This window comes from Cyrtonyx montezumae, unplaced genomic scaffold (assembly GCF_038088225.1).
Source record: "Cyrtonyx montezumae isolate F1298 unplaced genomic scaffold, pur_monq_1.0 scaffold_17, whole genome shotgun sequence".
NCBI classification, from domain to species: Eukaryota; Metazoa; Chordata; class Aves; order Galliformes; family Odontophoridae; genus Cyrtonyx; species Cyrtonyx montezumae.
Genome location: NW_027071903.1, coordinates 18,889,682 through 18,907,704, shown reverse-complemented (window position 1 = coordinate 18,907,704; position 18,023 = coordinate 18,889,682). Strand labels below are relative to the sequence as shown.

General features: G+C 42.1%; 1 protein-coding gene across 4 annotated transcripts in view; it reads left to right on the top strand.

Moving 5' to 3' along the window:
* Positions 1 to 2,181: 2,181 nt before the first annotated feature.
* The window catches only part of DAPK2 (death associated protein kinase 2), a 36,224-nt gene continuing 20,382 nt past the window's right edge, over positions 2,182 to 18,023 (top strand). For 3 of the 4 annotated variants that reach the window (XM_065733547.1, XM_065733546.1, XM_065733544.1), the window contains exons 1-2: positions 2,182 to 2,488; positions 17,516 to 17,737. In XM_065733547.1, coding sequence (XP_065589619.1) covers positions 2,379 to 2,488; positions 17,516 to 17,737 — 332 coding nt within the window. In that variant the 5' untranslated portion in view covers positions 2,182 to 2,378. Of the gene's footprint in view, positions 2,489 to 16,486; positions 16,553 to 17,515; positions 17,738 to 18,023 lie in introns of those variants that run through there. The other variant, XM_065733545.1, reaches the window with a different exon arrangement.

The following is an 18,023-nucleotide window of genomic DNA, read 5'->3' as shown; positions in this document are numbered from 1 at the left end:
TAATGAGCAAAGGAACAGCATGGTTTTATGTGGCTTCATCTTGCAATGCTTGGAAAATAGAGGAGAAGTATGGATTGCCTAGAAAACATCTGAGAAAATACAGGGGTTGAAAGTGGAAGTAACTGACACCCCTGTGATGCCACTGGTCCAGGCTCGCCAACAGAAGTGTTGGTTTGCACAGTGCACGGTACAGAGCTGTGTGGTGAAAGCCAACAAGAAGGTGCACAAAGTGATGCTGGAGGATGGCAGCAGGTGCCACTTCTTGCCTTGTGTGCTGTGTGACTGGTGCTGAGTGCTGGCAGAGGGACTGTTGTTCTTCTTGGTAATCCATATTGGTTTTTAAAAGAGTGAATGTTGCTCCCAACAGAAGTAGAGGTTGCTGCAGTTGCCCCTTCAGATGAGATGAAGAAATCAAAACATTTTTGTCCTACTGAGTAGGTTTTGCCAACACAAGCCACAAACAGTATGTGGAAGAGCAAGGAGTGACTGTCTCTCTTCCTTTGGAGGAATGTTTTTGGAAATGAATTTGATTGATGCTCAGCCACCCTCCTGTTTCTTAGAAGGCAACAGCTTATAAAGAGAGGGGGAGAGAGAGAAAAAAATAGCAGATCTGTTTAGGGAGGTGAGTGCATGACAAAAGCTGGGTTCGTTTTGACAAGTCTGTTCGATTTTTACAACACATTTGCTGCTGATAATACGCACAGAGATGTGTGAGAATATCTTAAAAAAACAAGTGAATTTGGCAGAAGCCCTGCAATTGCTTTTGGTCCTACTTTATAGGCAGATTGTTGATCTGTTAAAATAGCTGGAGCTTCTTGCAGCATTGAATTTGTTTGTAGATCAAAATAGTTTTGGAATCCAGAAGTCCCTGATGCATCTGCAGCAAGCGGCATCTGGGCTCACATGGAGATAAGCATTCGACTGAGGGATATGGGTGGTACAACAGCTGTATTGGTCAGTGCAGTTGGATTTGTTATGATCTGAGAGGTCTGACAACTACCTTACACTTTCTGATGGAAGCAGTGCTGTTTTTAACACTGGAGGTAATATGAGTGTTTATCTACATGGGATGCATCAACTTGTTGTGAAGTGTTTGGTTGGTTACTGCATTACAGTGTCATCTGAACCTGTCTGGCTGTGTGTGTGTATCTGATGAATAATGCCTCTGATCTCCTTTTCCAGAAGCAGCAGCTTCTGGATCACCCACCCAAAAAAGGTGAGGGGACACCAGGACAGGTGGAAAACTGAGCTGACTGGCATTGCTGTGGGGGGAGGCTCACCTCAGTGGCACTTCTAGAAACACGTTGCTCTTTCTGTGGTTCAGCCTTACGTGTCAGGCCTGATTATTTTTTTCTGCCACTATGGCATTTTGTAAGTGGTTTATCATTCGCTGCACTTTGCTTCTTTGAATACCTCTTCATTTCTGTTATGTCTTTTATCAGCAGTCTAAATCTGAGGCAGACTTTGGTTACTCCTGAGAGTTCCTGGTGTCCTTAGCACTGTGGTATACAAGTATCTGAGTAGCACAGTAGAGTGAGGTTAAACATGTCATGCTGAGTTCTTACTCAGTCCTTCTCTGCCCCCATAATATTAGAGCATCATTTTGGGAGCCAGGTCTGATCCTTGCTGCCAGAACACCTCCATGATGTCAATCCAGTGACTCTGGTAGAAATAACAAGTTCTTTCTCCCTTTCCCTAGCAGCCTCATTCTCTGGTTAGTGTTATGGAGCGCTCTGCTATATGGGATCATTTTCTTAGAGGAAGAAACACCTTTCAATACAAGTCCCTGGTTAGTATGGACCTGTGTCCTGTATTTGCAGCAGAGGTCCTCAATTGCACTAGTGGAGGCTTGGTCACAGAGCTCATCAACACTTAAGATCAGGAAACAAATTGCACTGTTTACACAAACACATGTTGTGTGATGAGAGGCCCTCCACTGAACATTCTGTAGGCAAAATCATAGTGTCTTTTTGTAGCAGATGTCTGTTTGCTGCCCTGCCTGCGTGCTCAGCACCACAGCCTCAGCTGAGAAGGAGGAAGCAGTGTCACACGGCCGTCTTGGTTTGTGGTCTGCCTGCTGGCACTTGCAGTGAGGAAGCCTGCAGCACTGATATTCCCTAGCTCTCTTTGGAGTAGCATGGAGGTGCACTATTGCTCACATGGATGTGTATGGTTTTGGTTATTTCAGTGAGGGTCACTTCATTTAGCGCTGCTCACCTGTTTATAAAATTGAACCTTCATTGTTCAGCTGAGACTAATAAATGGATTTCTTCAACCTCTGCATGGTAAGTGCAGCCCTGATAAGCTGCAGTGGATTCTAAGTGACTACATCAGGAACGTGTTGTATCTGTTGTTTGCCTGTTGAGAGGTCATGATGAATGTTGTTCTTTTTTAATGTTCTAGTTGCATCAATGAAGAGTCCAAGTATGGCTTTGTTCAAGCAACAGAAGGTGGAGGATGTTTACGAAATTGGGGAAGAACTAGGAAGGTAAGGCTGTGCAGCCACCACACGGTTGCAAAGGCTGACACATGGGGATATTGGCAGCATTTTAAAATAGTGACTTGATCAATGCACTGCATGATAGTTTAAATCAATTTCAGTATATTACAACAGGAACACACATTCTGCTAGAGGAATTGCACTTGGGATGTTTCTGCTTTGTTAAGCGTGCTAACTTGCTAACTATTTTTCCTGTTTCCTTTCTTGCAACTAGGACAACAGAAGGTATGTTTGCACTTGTCTTTTGTACATAGGTTTCATCTGTGTGTGTGCTTTAAATGGGGTTCACCTGCCTGCTCTGTGAACAAGCCAGGAAACAAGAAGCTGCACTGCCATAGTCACAGATGCAGCCCTGTGGTTTGGTTTGTGTTTTGAATGGTGCTGCACAGCTCTGGTGGGCTCAGAGCACAAAACGTGTCCCAACCTTCCTACAAAACATCGTGTATGTATTCCTGAAAAGATTCACCAATCAGCATTTGAGCAGGACTGGATAAGGCCTTTATACAGCCTTTAATCTATAAAGAGTTATCAATAGATATTAATTACAGGTGCAGTTAATAGACTATTGCCATAATTAACCATGATCACCTGCTTAAACACGTCATGGATCTGTGGGCTGGATGAGGCTTCCCCAGTTACCTAGCACACAGTGTTCTGAGTGGTTCCTGTTTAGTGTTGAACTCTCCAATTATTACTTTTTATATGCAAATGTATAAATTAGGGCTGTACTTGTTGGCTTCTTTCCCAACATCTGGCAGTTGGAGTTGATAAATAACCGTGTGTGTGCAATTACCCCTTTTCAAGGGCCAATGGATCAGTTATATTAAAACACTTCAGTTGAAGCTATTTCCCTGACAAATCTTTATGTGGAGGATGTTTATATATATATATTTTCCATTCTATTCCATCTCAGGAAGACCTCAGCTTTTAAATTTTCCATAGCTGCTTACTTTTGAGTACTAATTCTGAGAATATCAGCCTGAAAGTGAAAATGTGGCAAAAGTGAGCAATCAACAAATGCACTTTGTGTATGCAGTGTGTAAAGGGTGTGCTTTTTTAATCTATGAGATAATATTCCATGCTGTTACAACGAGGTTAGTGAAAATAGGTACTGGAAACCAAACAGTATGTTTTCAGTTTGGTTGATGAATTGGTTTTGGAAGTGCAGTGTGTTATGAGATGATGAGCTTCACTCCACTCTTGGAGGTGATGGCCATAATGCTTCTTGTAGATGAGAAATCCTGGTCTACTTGCTACTGAGGGCAGTAGGAAAAAACCTTCCCTAAAGGAAAAGGACAAATAGTGACACCTCTGCTTCGTGTTAAATAATGTCACGTAGTCTCTGCCAGCTTTATTTTCACTTTCAGATTTTGTGAAGAGCTCTACAGATTTCCTGTTTCAACTGTGTTACCTATGTGTATAGTGTTACAGGTTACGGTGCCTGTCTCTGAGCACTAACTACTGATTAGAGCCAGTGACAGCTGATACCTTGCTTTGATGGAAGTGAAATAATAGACTAGACAAGCTGTGATGGGTGTAGCACAAGAGCCTTTTCCAGTGCTGACTGATACCCTCGGAGCCTGTAGGTGCCTCTTTTTATTTACTTCAGTACAACTGTACAAGGATGCTGGAAATGTTGTTTCTTGTGCTAAGGCAGGGTGAGAGGGAAAAGTCTGCAGAAGTGGGGAGCAGGCTTTCCATAGCTGCAGCTGTGTGCTGTAACCAGCTGCCTAACTCCAGGGCTTCCTCAGTCTTTCAAATATTGATCTTAGGCTTATGGTTCTGTTGCCTAACGTTTCTTAAGTGTACCTTCAGGGAACCAGAAATCAGGCAAGTGGCATTAGACAAAAGAAGTTGCTAATGGGCTTTGGTAGCTTGATGTAGCTTCCCAGTGACACTTGGGAAGTTTAGTGTGGCTTATGCTGAAGGAGGGTAATACCTTATTGTCATGTATATACATTAGACTAGCTGGTCTGGAAGTCTTAGTAGAGTAAGAATGCAATGGGGTTTAAAGCTTTCAGCATCTGCAGAGGTATTAGAAGATTCTCCTCTTTTTATCTTCTTCCAAAGGCAGTACGTTTTGCAGTCTGGGGATATGTTATACAGACCTCACAGGCACTTAATGCTGTCTCTTTCAAGGCATTAAGTGATTATTTCTGGCAAATTTATTTTATTTCTGTGTCTGAGTTATTGATCAAAAATGGATACACTGAAAATCATTTCACACAGTGTTCTCAAAATTTATCCCTCCCCAGATGTGATTCTGTGTTGCTAAGTATCACTTTCATTCAAGTAACAGGGAACTGTGCCCTTCACCATTCATTCTAATAAACTTCTCTGTCAGAAACCTATTAATGCTGTTACAAATGCTGTGAAGGGGGATCCTGGCATAAGCTGTTTACAGGAACATTGGTAGCAGGTGACTGTAACTGCGTACCTAAATGTTGGAAATGCTCCTTGAAAAATGGGCAGAAGTGAAGGGGAGCTTAACTTCCTTGGTAACACGCAGCAAGCCAAGTGACCCTTGGTTCTTCGGGCAGGGAAGGGAAGGGCGGGAAACTCTTCAGTCGAAGCCAGAGTGGGTCAAGAGGAAGGAAGAACTGGCCTGCCCGTCTCAAGGTCTGTTTCCCAATGGAGGGAGCAGCAGAGCAGCAGGCTAGAGTGAGCCTTCTAACACAAAGTGTCTTAGCATCTGTTGTGCTGTGGATAGTTCGCTCTGTCTGGGTGGACAAAAGCAGCTCGCAGGAGCTTTTTCCAGTGGAGCTGGCAGACATTGCTGGGGGTGGCAGCACAAAGAGTGCTGGAAGTTAGAGGTGTGCAGCGTAATTCATAAACGGTTGTACCAAAGAGTCATCAGTCTCAATGTGTCATCAGCTAGGCTGCAGAGCACTGCTGACATCTGTGCCTTCTGGACAGTGTCACTGCTACGTGTCTGGGCTGAGGCGTGATGGGGGCTGCTCAGGGCCTCTCATGGCAGCGCCTGCTGGGAGTTGTGCAGGGTGGTGCAGGGCTGGCACTGCTGTGCCCTGAGGGCATCCTGCTCACCATGGCTCAGCTCTCTGCAGCCTACAAGGGCGAGATAATGCTTAACAGAGAAACCTGACTGATATCTGGGTGAGGAAATCTTCCCTTCATTATTGACCTATGGGTGTAGGGAAGTGACTGCCTGTTTCTTGCTCATCTTCCTCACTGGGAGCTATGCTCACCTATAAACTCTCCTCTCCCCAGCTTTTGTTTGGCTTTGCTATGTTTTATATAGATGTGGAAGATCTGTTATGGATGGAAATGTGTGGTCTGATATGCCAATCTTTGTGGCAGGTCAATGCCAAGACTTTGAGTAGGCATGAGAAGTGGGAAGGGCACGTTGTTCACTTGGGTAGTTTGGAATCCTCGTCTGCTGCAGATGCAGTATCCTGTCCAACAAAGAAGGTGGCTGGGCGTCTCTTCAAGACTTTTCTCTGACAGGAGAAAGAAGCAAGGCTCTCTGGACTTGTGGAAGTTGTAGTGCTGGGGTGGCAGTTTTTTGTGAAGCTCTCTGCATGGCAGAGCTGCAGACTGCCAAGTTAATGTCTGGTTGGTGCCAGAAGTGAGCTGCCTAGGAGAGGATCTAGGCTTTACCTGCAGGAAATGGATTTACAGCAAAGTTGTGATGTTTTTCTGCACGTTGGGGTGATCTGTATTTCACTTTGAGGAATTTTCTGCTGTTTGTGTTTAAATATCAATACCTACTTGTTTCTTTTTTTGTTTGCTCAAATGATAAAAGTCCTTTCCCGTATTTCTGATTGGGTATGTTATTGCAAACACAGTATTATTTATTCTGTGGATCTCTAATAAAGATTTTCTGTTCTGTTCACTGAGATGATTGAAAAAGCAGTTCTGATCATCTGGAGAAAATGACCCAAGCTTGATTTGCCATTCACTGTTGTCCAAAAACAACAGAAGAGTACCTACTCTTCTGAAGAGAACAGGCAGAAGGGTACCTTTCAGTGTTGGCAGCACTTCGTTAATAACTTGAACTGTTTCTGTCCTACCTGCCTTTCTCTCAAATTAGCAGAACTTGACTGTATGATAGCTCTGTTTCAGAATTATAGGTAAGTCTGATCTTCTGCATTTTGTTCTCTGCGGAAGTGTTGATGTAAAACTGCTTAGTGTCTAGCTCCCCTATTGCTTTTTGAGCTGAAGTCTTAAGCTCTCCCAGATATGGGTTGTCTCTGAAGATGTGTATTTTTAGCACTGTGGTTCCTGGGTCATTGGAGTCAGTGGTTACTATAAGAAAAGCTATTCGTATTGTAGAAAAAAGCCCATGTTTCTGTGGTGGTTTCTGTAATATTGCTTGGATTTATAAGTGTCTGGTGAGCAGTAGGAGAGAAGCAGTGGTACTTCTTATCATGGATGTGCTAAATGAAGGAGAAATTTGGGGAGCTAGTAGAGTTACTTCTCCCAATCCTCCCTCCTCCCCTTGAGTGATCCAGTTTGGTTTTACATGCTTTTTGGATTTAGGGAGCTACAAGTCTTTACTGTAAGGATTTTTCAGGGCAAGAGGGTTGGAATTCAGGAATCAACTGTAGTAGCTGATTTTTGTCATCTGAATGAGCAAAGATTTATAATTTGTAATTGATACAATAACATATTATATATATTTGGATGCTTCTATTTTTTCATGGTTACATTCTTTCTAGTCACTTCTGAGCAATTGCATTTTTTTCCATTCAACATGACACGGTTCCATGTTTTTATGAGTCATTAAAGCATATGAAACTTAGATTGACTCAAGATTTCAAAGGGATTGCTGGATGTTCTTTTCTTCTTGAATAGAGCACTTCATTTCTTCATATAATTGCAGTTTCAGCATTGAAAGTCATCTTGTACATAGCTACTGTGCTAAAGAACAACAGAACAGGTGCATGCATCAGATACTTCAGCTGAAGTTGTTTCCTTCTACATTTTAAGCAGGCTTGGAAGAAGTCCCAGATGATTTAGTCTCTACCTTAATGCAAAAGGTAACAACTGTGATTTCTGTTGATCATTGTAGCCATAAACCAGCTCCCAGTTTCTCAGCCTCTGCTGACCTGGGGTGTGGTTAAGCCAAGCCAAATCTTTAGTCACTGCCCTGTCATCTCTTATGGCCCTACATCTCCAGACACAAGTTCCCTCCCTGTCCCCCACACTCCTGTGTGTGGAAGATCCCAGCAGCTTCCCTGTGGCAGGTGAAAACGTTTCTTCTTGAGAGGAGCAGGTCTAACCTTCAACCAGTGGTAATAGAGCCTGGCACATACTCACTGTTCTGACAGCGTAACTAACAAATATTTGCTTAGCCAATGAAAACAAAAAGCAGAGATAACTAAGGTATTCTTTGTAGGGGAGGAACTTGGAAATCTGTGATAAAAAGCCATGCCATCCAGCTAGATGGACTCTCCCTGGCAAACAGCAGGGTGTAATTACAGGTAGGATATGTACCCTTCACACACATCACACAGTGTCTTTGTACCAGGAATTTTCTTTCCTGTCTATAGAAATTGTATAGTATTGGACTTCCTCAGATACAGAGTCTAACTCTTAGATTCATTTATACTTTGAATGAGTTCTCTAATTTTTTTTTAAACAAACTGGGATTATTTTTTTCCTACAGTATATGCAGAGCAAGAATTCACATTCAGTGCGAAATGTAACTTTAATTATTGAGCACTAGCTAGCACCTATTAATATTTCTTTGTCATGAGCTTGTTTCAGCAGAAGAATTAACATACATTTTAGTATCTGATACTCGAGCACTGTAACTCTCATTGTCATTAGCTGTCTGCTAGTCATTACTTTTGGATTCTTTATTCTTTCCAGCAGTGATCTTAGGTGCTTTTTCCCTTTTTTATCAAATTTAATTGCTATTTTTTTATGTTCTTTCAACAATTTCCAGAATCTTTAGTTTCTTACACAAAGTTCTGAGAAAAATTGTTTTGTTTTGTGATTAGAGTAATAACTCTCAGTCTGTGAGTTTTGTGGATCCATAATCCTCAAACAGAGAGAATTTATACTGGTTTATCTGTTTCCTACACAGGGAGAGCTGACATATTAAATAACAAAGTTTCTGTACTGTCCTGCTGCTGGAGGAACTTCTGTTTATTTCATGTAGCAGAGGCCAAAACAGATGAGGAGGTACCTTCTTCCTTTTTGCCAGACCAGATGAATCCACGGACAGCAGTGCTGTTGGCCTCATGATAATTTCCTAAAATTTTTATTAGAACACTGTCGTTATTTCCATCCCTTACATACACAGGGGAGGGGAAGATTTGCTTAACCATTAAATCATAATTTTTGTCCCCTCTAGTATTTATTGTTCCCAGATATCTTACATCCAGATCACATTTGACTAGATTTGGACCTTTAAACACTAAGGGTACAGTGTGCTAACCTTCTGCATGCCTGTTACGTATGCCCTGGTGTTGCTCCACATAGCAGAAGGAACAGCTTATCAAATCTGCTATTCCTGCTGAGCATGAGTCAGCTTTGACCTTCCCTGGGTCTTTGGACTCTGTTTATTACCACTGTGAGAGTTGATATTCAATCTGAGACCTTCATGTGTTAAGTGGGAAGTTTTTCTATCATGCGCATTTTATTTTTCAGCTTTAGGTTAAGGAGATGCTTGCCAGGCTGGCAGGAGTTTGCAATGCAGATTCTGCTTTTCCAAGCTCAGGGCAGATGGAGGTCACATTGCTTGTCACTGCATGATTGGGAAATGTCCAAGAAATCATTTAAGAACTTCAGAAGATGCTGTGATGATTCAGGAGGTGGCACAGTCTCTTGTGATTCAGGGTTAGTGACCCAAAATGGTGTCTAAGGTGTTAATTGGCTGTAATTCAGATAATGTTATTTAACTGATTGTTGATATTATGTATGTTAATTAATAACATGACACTTAATTAGCTGTTAAGACAGTAATAAGTCATTGTTTGGAAACATGAGACTTATTAAATAGTGTTCTGAATTCAAATGGGCACTTTGCTCCATACTCACTCTGATAGGATGGATCCTTCTGTCCGAGCCCATATTCCTCCAGTGCTCTGATGCTTTTCTGGCAGTGACACATTGTTTTTTGCCCAGATTACATTGGTTACAATTGTCTGAACTACAGTGTAATGTGGGTGAAAAGTGCCGGTGTGGTTATCAGACACAGCATATGTTCAAAGGTGCTCAGTGCTTTCCTGTTGGGAGCACTGAAACCTGCCCCATGAAGTCACTGTGTTGTGGAGTGTTACACACAAACTGCTGTGCTCAGAATGCACCCTGGCAGTGCCCAGGCATTAAATGAACTTGAAATGAAACGTTAGTCATTTCTCACATCATTAATATTTGTATTCCTACCTGGCTCAGAGCTGCGGTAAGAGCTAGTGATGTGTCTATGGTCTTGTGTGAAAGGTTCAACAGGGAGCTGTAGAGTTACTATGGATAGGATTTACTTGCAAATCTTTCCCATGCTGAACCACTTAAATGATTTTAGTAGTCTAAATTCCTATTATATGCACTTCTGAACGGTTCAGAGCATTCTGGCACCACCTGGCATCTGCTGTGGTGCAGGTTCTGCGTAGTTCTAGGAGAGGTAGCAGCTTTCTTTGCACTTTAAAATAAGTAAATATAACACTATTGCAGCTCAGACACAGGAAGCACGGTGACATCTGTGATGGCTGTCAGCCGAGTGTGGAACAGATGAATGTTTTGGGTTCTTTGAGAATTTTGTTCCATAAAGTCCTAGGGAAACAAGAAGATGCTTTTCCTTCAGTGGCCCTGCTGTGCTTGGATTTCTACTGTCCTTTCTTCCTAAATACTGTCCTTTTGTACGCACTGCATGCTCACTAAATCCAACACATTTCTGCCATTCCAAGTACTGGTTTAGATTAAATAATAAAAAGTCTTCATAAAATAAAGCACACTAAAAACTTGATACGTCCCATTTACAGAAGGCTCCCAGTTCTCTATGGCTGTGATCTCAGACTTCCCCCTTAAAGCTTCCAGCAGAGTGCTTCTGTGCATACACTTTGTGAACCTTGCACGGCCTTGGGTTGAGCTGTTTCCTGAGAGCTCTGACAAGATGTGAATGCCTGTAGAAGGAGTCACCAACACATTCCTGTCCTCTTTGCTGAGAAGAGCATGCCAGTGCAGACAACTCCCAGAGTTTGTCTCTGAAACGTAAGGAAGGAGGAAGGAGAAAATTCATCGTGATGAGACTGCGTGTAGATTAATTGCTCTCATCATTTAAATTTAGAGGGAGTCTGCTTGAAAGGCTTGTGGTTTTTAAGAAGCACATTCAGTAAGAATTTCCAAGGGCTTTGATTTGGAAATTGATAAAAATATAACTATGAAATTATAAAATTGTCAGAACTTATTTTTCCCAGGGAAAAAGGAGGTTAGTATGAAAATAAACAGAGAACGCTGAGGTGCAGAATTTCAAAGCATGGCACTGCCAGATGAGGTACTTACCTAAGGTGAAACTGACTTGGCTCATGACGTACACTGGAAAGCAATGGATGGTTGTTGTCTGCTGCTGTCAGTAAACATCAATACTTTTCAAGGTTAAAGATACCACGTTGTCTCATAGCTCGGAGAATGTGCAGCACTGGGTAAAGTGTCACTTTTTTTTTCTTGCTGTCAAGGGACCAAATGTAATTTATCATCCAATTAGAAAAAGATAGCCAGCAACTGGCAAACTTTACAAAGCGTAGTAAACCTAAAATTAGATCTCTGAGCTGTGTTTTGGCTTCCTGTGTGCAGTCACATATCTGAATGATGTCATTTGTCCTTGTTTGGGACAGGGTTTCTCATAGCAGACAAACCTTGCTAATCCTGCATTCCTACAGCTGAATGTCTTAAATATGAAGGCATGAGTACAGATAGAAGTTTGGTGTTTTTTATTCCAACTGTGAACACCATATTGTCTTGTGAAAGCTCTTTCTTTGTTTTTTTTCCCTCTAGATTCCTTTTTATAGCAGTGTTCTGCATTGCAGTCGGGCTTCGGTTTTGTTGTCTCTCTCCACGGTTTGTATGGCTTGGGAACTTGGATTGTAAGAAGTTTCCTTGGAGGCCTTTTGTCTTGAGTGTAATTGTCCTGTTAAAGCAGCTGGCTGGCATACCACCACAGTTACTTTACCTCTGCTTGGATCCTGGGAGAAGTGCTTATCTAAGCAAGAACTGAAGTGTAGGTCAGGGAGCTTGGTGTAACCTTGCTCAAAGATGAACAACTGCAGCAAAAAGAAACCTGTGTGGGTGGAGAAAGAGACTGGAAAGCCATCTCAGTTTCCATTAAAGCCATTTGTTTGCATCCACTGCATTTTAAGGGACTTTTCCATCAGGTGCAGCGATACCAAACGTGTTGGTGTCAGTATTACCATGCTCACACTGCTGTAGCCTGGTGTACTTTGGTTGTTCTGTTTTTCTCAAATGGAAAGAGGAAGCTTTTCACCTTTCTGACCAACTGTAGTTCAAAAACAACATCAAAATAGAGTAATAGACATTTATGGCAGCGGGCAAGTAAAAAAAAATATATAAATCCTGTGTGGAAAAATACTGCCATGTTTTTTCTCTGTGCAATAGACTATGGGTAGCATTCTTGCAGCAGTGTGAGTATATGCTGCTGGCATTGCTGAGCTTGAGTGGCTGTGTAATGAGAACACCTCAAGTGAATGCCTCTCAGACTGGGAAACAAACGTATTCTCACTAAAAACTCAGTTGCTGAGCTGAGTTTGCAGGTCCTCTGTGAGAAGGAGGGTTGAACTGTCTCATGGTAGTCTGCATGCGTGTAGGCTGGCAGGTAAGAGATTGTCTGAGGTGCTGTGCTTCCATTTCCATCTGGTAGTGTAGTTTTCTGCAGGAATACTTCCTGGAAAAAAATGTGATTATAATTGCAATTTTGATGATGTCTAGAGATATGAAAATAATTGTAGGGCCAGCTGAATGCTTACAGAAGGGGAATGTATGTTTGGTATTTGGGGAAGAAGCAGTTTGCTCTTCTCAAGTGACTCAGGATCGGCTCCCTGACTTCTTCCTGCACTGCCCTTCAGTGCCAGTGTGGAGTCAGGTAACCTGTACTGTCGTCTCAGGGTTTTGTTTACATATTTTCAGTGTTTCATTACAGCAGCTCAGCAGCGTGGTGCTTTTAGTGTTTCAGAGATAGACCCATAAATCTGCACATGTACATAGAGCTGCTTAAAAGCTCTTCTTATATTAATGCACCATAACAACACCAGTCTTAGCATAGAGGCATTCAAAACTGGCTGTGCTTCTGTTATTCACTCAAGTCAGATTCTGCCCCAGAGCGTTATCCTCCAGAACCACTTTTAAAAATAAACCTTGAGGAAATAAAACCATTAAGTTATGTAGTTATTCTGGATTGTCCACTTTCTTTCCCCCACATCTTCTCCTGAACTGCACAATAACATGAGCTGAACTGGTGCTCATGTAAATCAAATTTCTGAAAATAGACTCTAAAGCCACCCAGTAATATTGTCTCTTTGTATTCTCACTCAGTGACAAATCTCCTAGATGATATTAGCAATGCAAATAATAGGTTATCTTCATTGCTAGGATAAATTCCTGTATAAATGATGGACAAATTTTACGTGGTATCTAATTATATTGTAACTGACAGGCTGCAGCAGCTAGTGATTATGCTCCTGATCTGCTGCCACAGTTGAGGATAGCCTGTGCTGAACTGTGACAAGCTGTTGTGTGGCTGCCCACAGCATTTCTGAGAGGAGCTCGTGTCCCTTTAAAACAACACAAAGCAGGAAGGGGAGAAGGGCAGTAAGATGTATCAACCCATGAGTTTATCTGGTGTGTCATAAATACTGCTCTGCTCTTAGGATGACTGCAGTCTCTTCGTTTTGGTGATAACTAAAAACCAGGCATTCTGGCCAATTTTAGTTGACGTTTGGGCACTTGAGCTGTGAAATCTGCTGTAGAGTCTGAGATCTGCCACCAGCTCCTGGTGTGAAGTCAAATAAATGACTTAATTTCTCAGTGCTATCAACTCTTCTGTCGAAGAGAAGACATACTTGCCTTTCTCACACCTTTCACCTTAGCTGGATTGCAAGTTCTGGGAAGTCAGTGCTGGCTGATTCTAAGCCACTGAATGCAAATGCATTAGAGGCACAAAAACACTTGCTCCTTGACTCTAGGAGCCCTCTTATCGAGCAGTCTGGAGTGTGCCTGACTGATGGTTAAATGCAGGTGAGATACCTTCATAGTTGTCTGGGCTTCCTCACGAACTATTCATTTTGGAACACGTCTGATAGAGATGCAGAGCGATATGCTGCCCCTGTAACATTTGTTTAAAGACTTTTCTCCCTCTTTGTCACTTCTCCGGCCTTCAGCTCTTCTCTTAGTATTCCTTAATTTATTTCCTGGCAAAGCACTGGGCTACTTATGTGGAAGGATAAAGCAGCTGCTGCTTTGTGATGGTCTGGAAATAGCATTCCCCTGTGATGCTTTAATAAAGACCTTGGGAATTCAGCTGTGAGCACGTGCAAAGCAAATGGCTGTGTAATAAATAGAGAGTGTGCTTGGTTATGGATAGCATTGTGCTTAATTGCATGGTGACAGTCTTAAATCCTTGTCTCTCTTGGCTTTCTTCTTCCTTGTGGACATCTACTTGGTCACAAACTGGCACAGTAAAAAACTGTCTGCAAGGGTCTGTTTTTCAGAAATGGAAGCAATAGCTTGAAGACTGGGGCAGGAGGAGGGAGACTGCGTTCTTGTGGCACCAAGGGGGAATTGCAGATTACAAAGGAAGCAGTGGTGTGATAAGCAGCTGCCCCAGGTGATGTATGTTGAAGGTGAAAATGAGAGTTCCTATGCCGTGGCACTGTTACTTTTGTAAGCTTTTAGCTCAACATAGATGTATGAAACCTATGATATCCCTCAGCTTTTTAGATGCAAAAGCAACTATACACTCATAATCAGCAGTCATAAAGTAGTACTGTTCCATGAGCTTGCTGGCTGAGTTGGTCAAGGAAGTCAGTGTAGCAGCGCCTGAACTACGTCTCTTTAGAAAGCCAGGACCAATTGGGGTGTGTGTCATGCAAAACAAACAACAACCAATGGTTGTTCCCCTCCCCCAGCCAGTAGGACAAAACAGAACATGAAACTCATGATATTTTACATAAGTAGCTTTCAGAGCTACAGGTTGAACTCCTTTTAGGGTAATGTTTAAGACTGATTTATTTTGTTGCTGGAGTTTCATTCTCACACGTTCTCTAGAGTTTACACGCAGTAGCAAAACTAGGAGGCATAAATATTAATTAATGAATTTGACAAGTGGTGGCAGTGTTGATTCCACTTGTGTTTGAATCCTAAAGGGATAAGTACTCTTGTCCCATGTGTTTCTACCTCTCTCCTGAGAAGTGCTTAGGATAGGTCTGAAAACAAAAATCAGGAGGAAGTCCTTCAGGCTGTCAGTCATTGTTTGAGCTCTCTGAAATGAGAGGCTGCTTCTGCCGTGGAGTGCTGGCTTTTGAGAGCAAGTGAGGGCCAAGTGACAGCTTTCATGTTTAATTTTTTTCTTTCGTGGGTTGAAGACAGACTCTAGCCAGCTGTCTGTGTCAATGAAGTACTGAGTGCATTGTGTAATTATAAGGTTTCTTGAGTGTAATTGCTGTGTGTGCTGCATAATTTGAGTTCCAACTCTACTGGCATCTCTTGTTTACCAAGGCAGTGAAGGATGTAATCCTATTGAAACCAATGAGAGCTCAGTGCTTCTACAGTGTAGCCGTGGGAGGTCATACTTGGGGAGTGTATTTGATTGTCACAAAGAAACATGGGGTGATGAAAATCACTGTAAATGAAGGTTATCTGTAAGATGAAGCTTTTTCTTGCAACCCTGGATATAATGCCCTGACTAAAGAAATGGTGCTGCACATGTATTCAGGGACTGGAGACCTTTTAGCTGGGGCTCCTTGCCTCTGAGTGCCTTGACTCTGCAGGTATTGGCTGACTGGCTCTTCTTCCTGTCCCTATCCCATTGCCAAAGTAAAATACAGTTTCCATGAAGCAGCGGTTTTAGCAAAAGCTGATTTAACCAAAGTCCTGTTCCATCTTCACAACTTGCTGGTTTCCCACCTCCGTTATCACAAGATGTATTTTACAGTTAAGCAAAGCACGCGCTCAGTCTGCTAGATATTTGGTGTGTTGCACCACCACAGTAAAGTTTCTTAAAATATATCAGTTTTTGAGTTTATTTTTTTTTACTATCTAAGAAAAATGTAAGAATTGGAGAGTTCGTGTCCAGATGAGGAAATTTAGCATGAAATGTGTGAAAAATATTTGTCTTTATTTTAGTAAGGACTACTTGATATTTAAATATCGTGAAGAAACCTTAAGCTGTAGAAGTTTCACATAATTTCAGACTGATGAGTGTTTAAGATCTTCATTAACCAGCCTAAGGAGTCAGTGGATATTTAAATTGTGCATTGCTCTTTGCATAATTTCAGAATCATAAATTTAAATGAAGCATAAAAGGTACAGACCTGTTTAGTCTACAAATGAGCCATCACGAGAAAGCTGTTACTGATTTAGATGAGATTTTTGTCTGCTTTCCAGAATCAGCTAGGACAGGAGCCTGTTACACTGTGTGGTGCAGTAGTAATTGTACCCCGTGTCTGTTACGTAGCAGCAAAGTAAGGCAGACACCTTTATGCTAGGAGTGCACAGCAGCCCATAGGCAAACCCAGTGTTAGAAAGGAAGGCCATTTCATTTTTTGTCAGTGAAGTGGAGATGGGTTGCTAACGAATATATGTCATGCATTTCTGGCAGGATTCAGATCTCCAAAATTCCTCCAGTACTTTAGCTCCAGACCATCCTTTTCCCCTAATTTTTGTGAGCTAGAAGTGGCTCTCTTACATGTGCTGCTTCGACTAAATGCAAACTCAAGGTAATAGCTTATGATTTTTCTCATTGTTTTATGCCTGTGAAGAACTTAATGCCATTAAGCATTCCTCAGACACAGCACAGATATCCTTGTCTAGAAGTTACCAATTCCAAATGGATGAGCAAAAAGGATCCTCTGAATGGTCAGTGTCCTGCTGTACTCTTGCCTTACAAAACTGATATTGTTTTAATCCTGCTTTAGCTACAAGCCACCTGTCTTTCTTAATTTTGAGAAGACATGGCTTGGCTTGGTTACAGTTACCTTCAGAAGGAGGGGACATCAGCTTTGTGGACTTGGTGCTTTCTCTGAGTTCCATCAGTGCACTCAGGGGCATGGTGAAGGGAGAGTAGTTCACACAAATGAGAGCAAAGTGGAGTCCCCTGTTCACTACTGAAGAGTTGCTAACAATCACCTCCTATTGAGAAGTTCACATCACTGACATAAGGCTGCAACCTGCAGGGTTACTATTGTTTGAGTTTGTCATCTGACCTCCAGGTGTTTCCCTTTCAGGACATAAAGGGGAAATATTACAGCTGAAGTGAAATATTTTACCATAGGAGACAAAGTCAGGAAAATGGTATCAACAAAAAGCAGCTACACGTTTTTATTATCTTTAACACAACTACTTTCTGTTTAATATGACGGGAAGTTCTCTATCCTTGAAGTTCAGTGAGATACCTGCGCTTATTCTAGTTAAATTTAAAGCTGAATTAAGAAACATGAACAAACCATTCTTAAAAACAAACAAACAAAAAAACCTGATTACTTGGGCCCAATTCTGCATTTCCAAAGGCTCATCAATCCCTTGAGTTCTTTTCAGAGAGATTATTCTAAAGGGAAATACTTCGGTGCGCTCGTGTCTTTTCAGAACACTCATGTGCTGCAAACTTGAATGCCTTCAGCATGTTCCAGCAAAGGACTGGTAATTTGAACCTTTTGAAACCTAACTTAATCATTTAAATATGAACACATTTGTGTGACTTCAGTAGTACATCTCAGAGGAGCAAGAATCCTCAGCTTTGCGTATTCAGGAAGCTGTTGGGTATTACCAGAGGTTTGTATGAAGGCGTTAAGAGAATGTTTTATTATCTTCTTGTACTTCCAGTGGCCAATTTGCTATTGTGAAGAAATGTAGAGAAATAAGCACTGGTTTGGAGTATGCTGCTAAGTTCATTAAAAAGCGTCAGAGCCGGGCCAGCCGTCGAGGAGTGAGGCGTGAGGAGATAGAGCGGGAGGTGGCCATTCTGCAGCAGACCCAACATGCCAACATCATCAAGCTTCACGACATCTATGAGAACAAGACGGATGTGGTTCTCATCCTTGAGCTGTGAGTAAGGGGACTTGCTATCCTCTGGGGCTGGATGAGGCTGCCAGAGCACAGGGGTGCTGTTTTCAGACCTCACGGGTCATGGCAAGAGAGCTGGGTGAGGATGCTGATGGACAGCCCCCGTGTCAGTTCATGTGTCCTGGGGAGGACCTTAAATCAGTTTAGGCCATTGATATTGAGCCAGGTTCTGTTGTCAACTTGACAAAAAAAAAAACAAGTTTGCTGACAGTGATCATGTCTGCCTGGTGCTGCCCTGACACAAGCCTGCAAGGAACCACAGATAGCC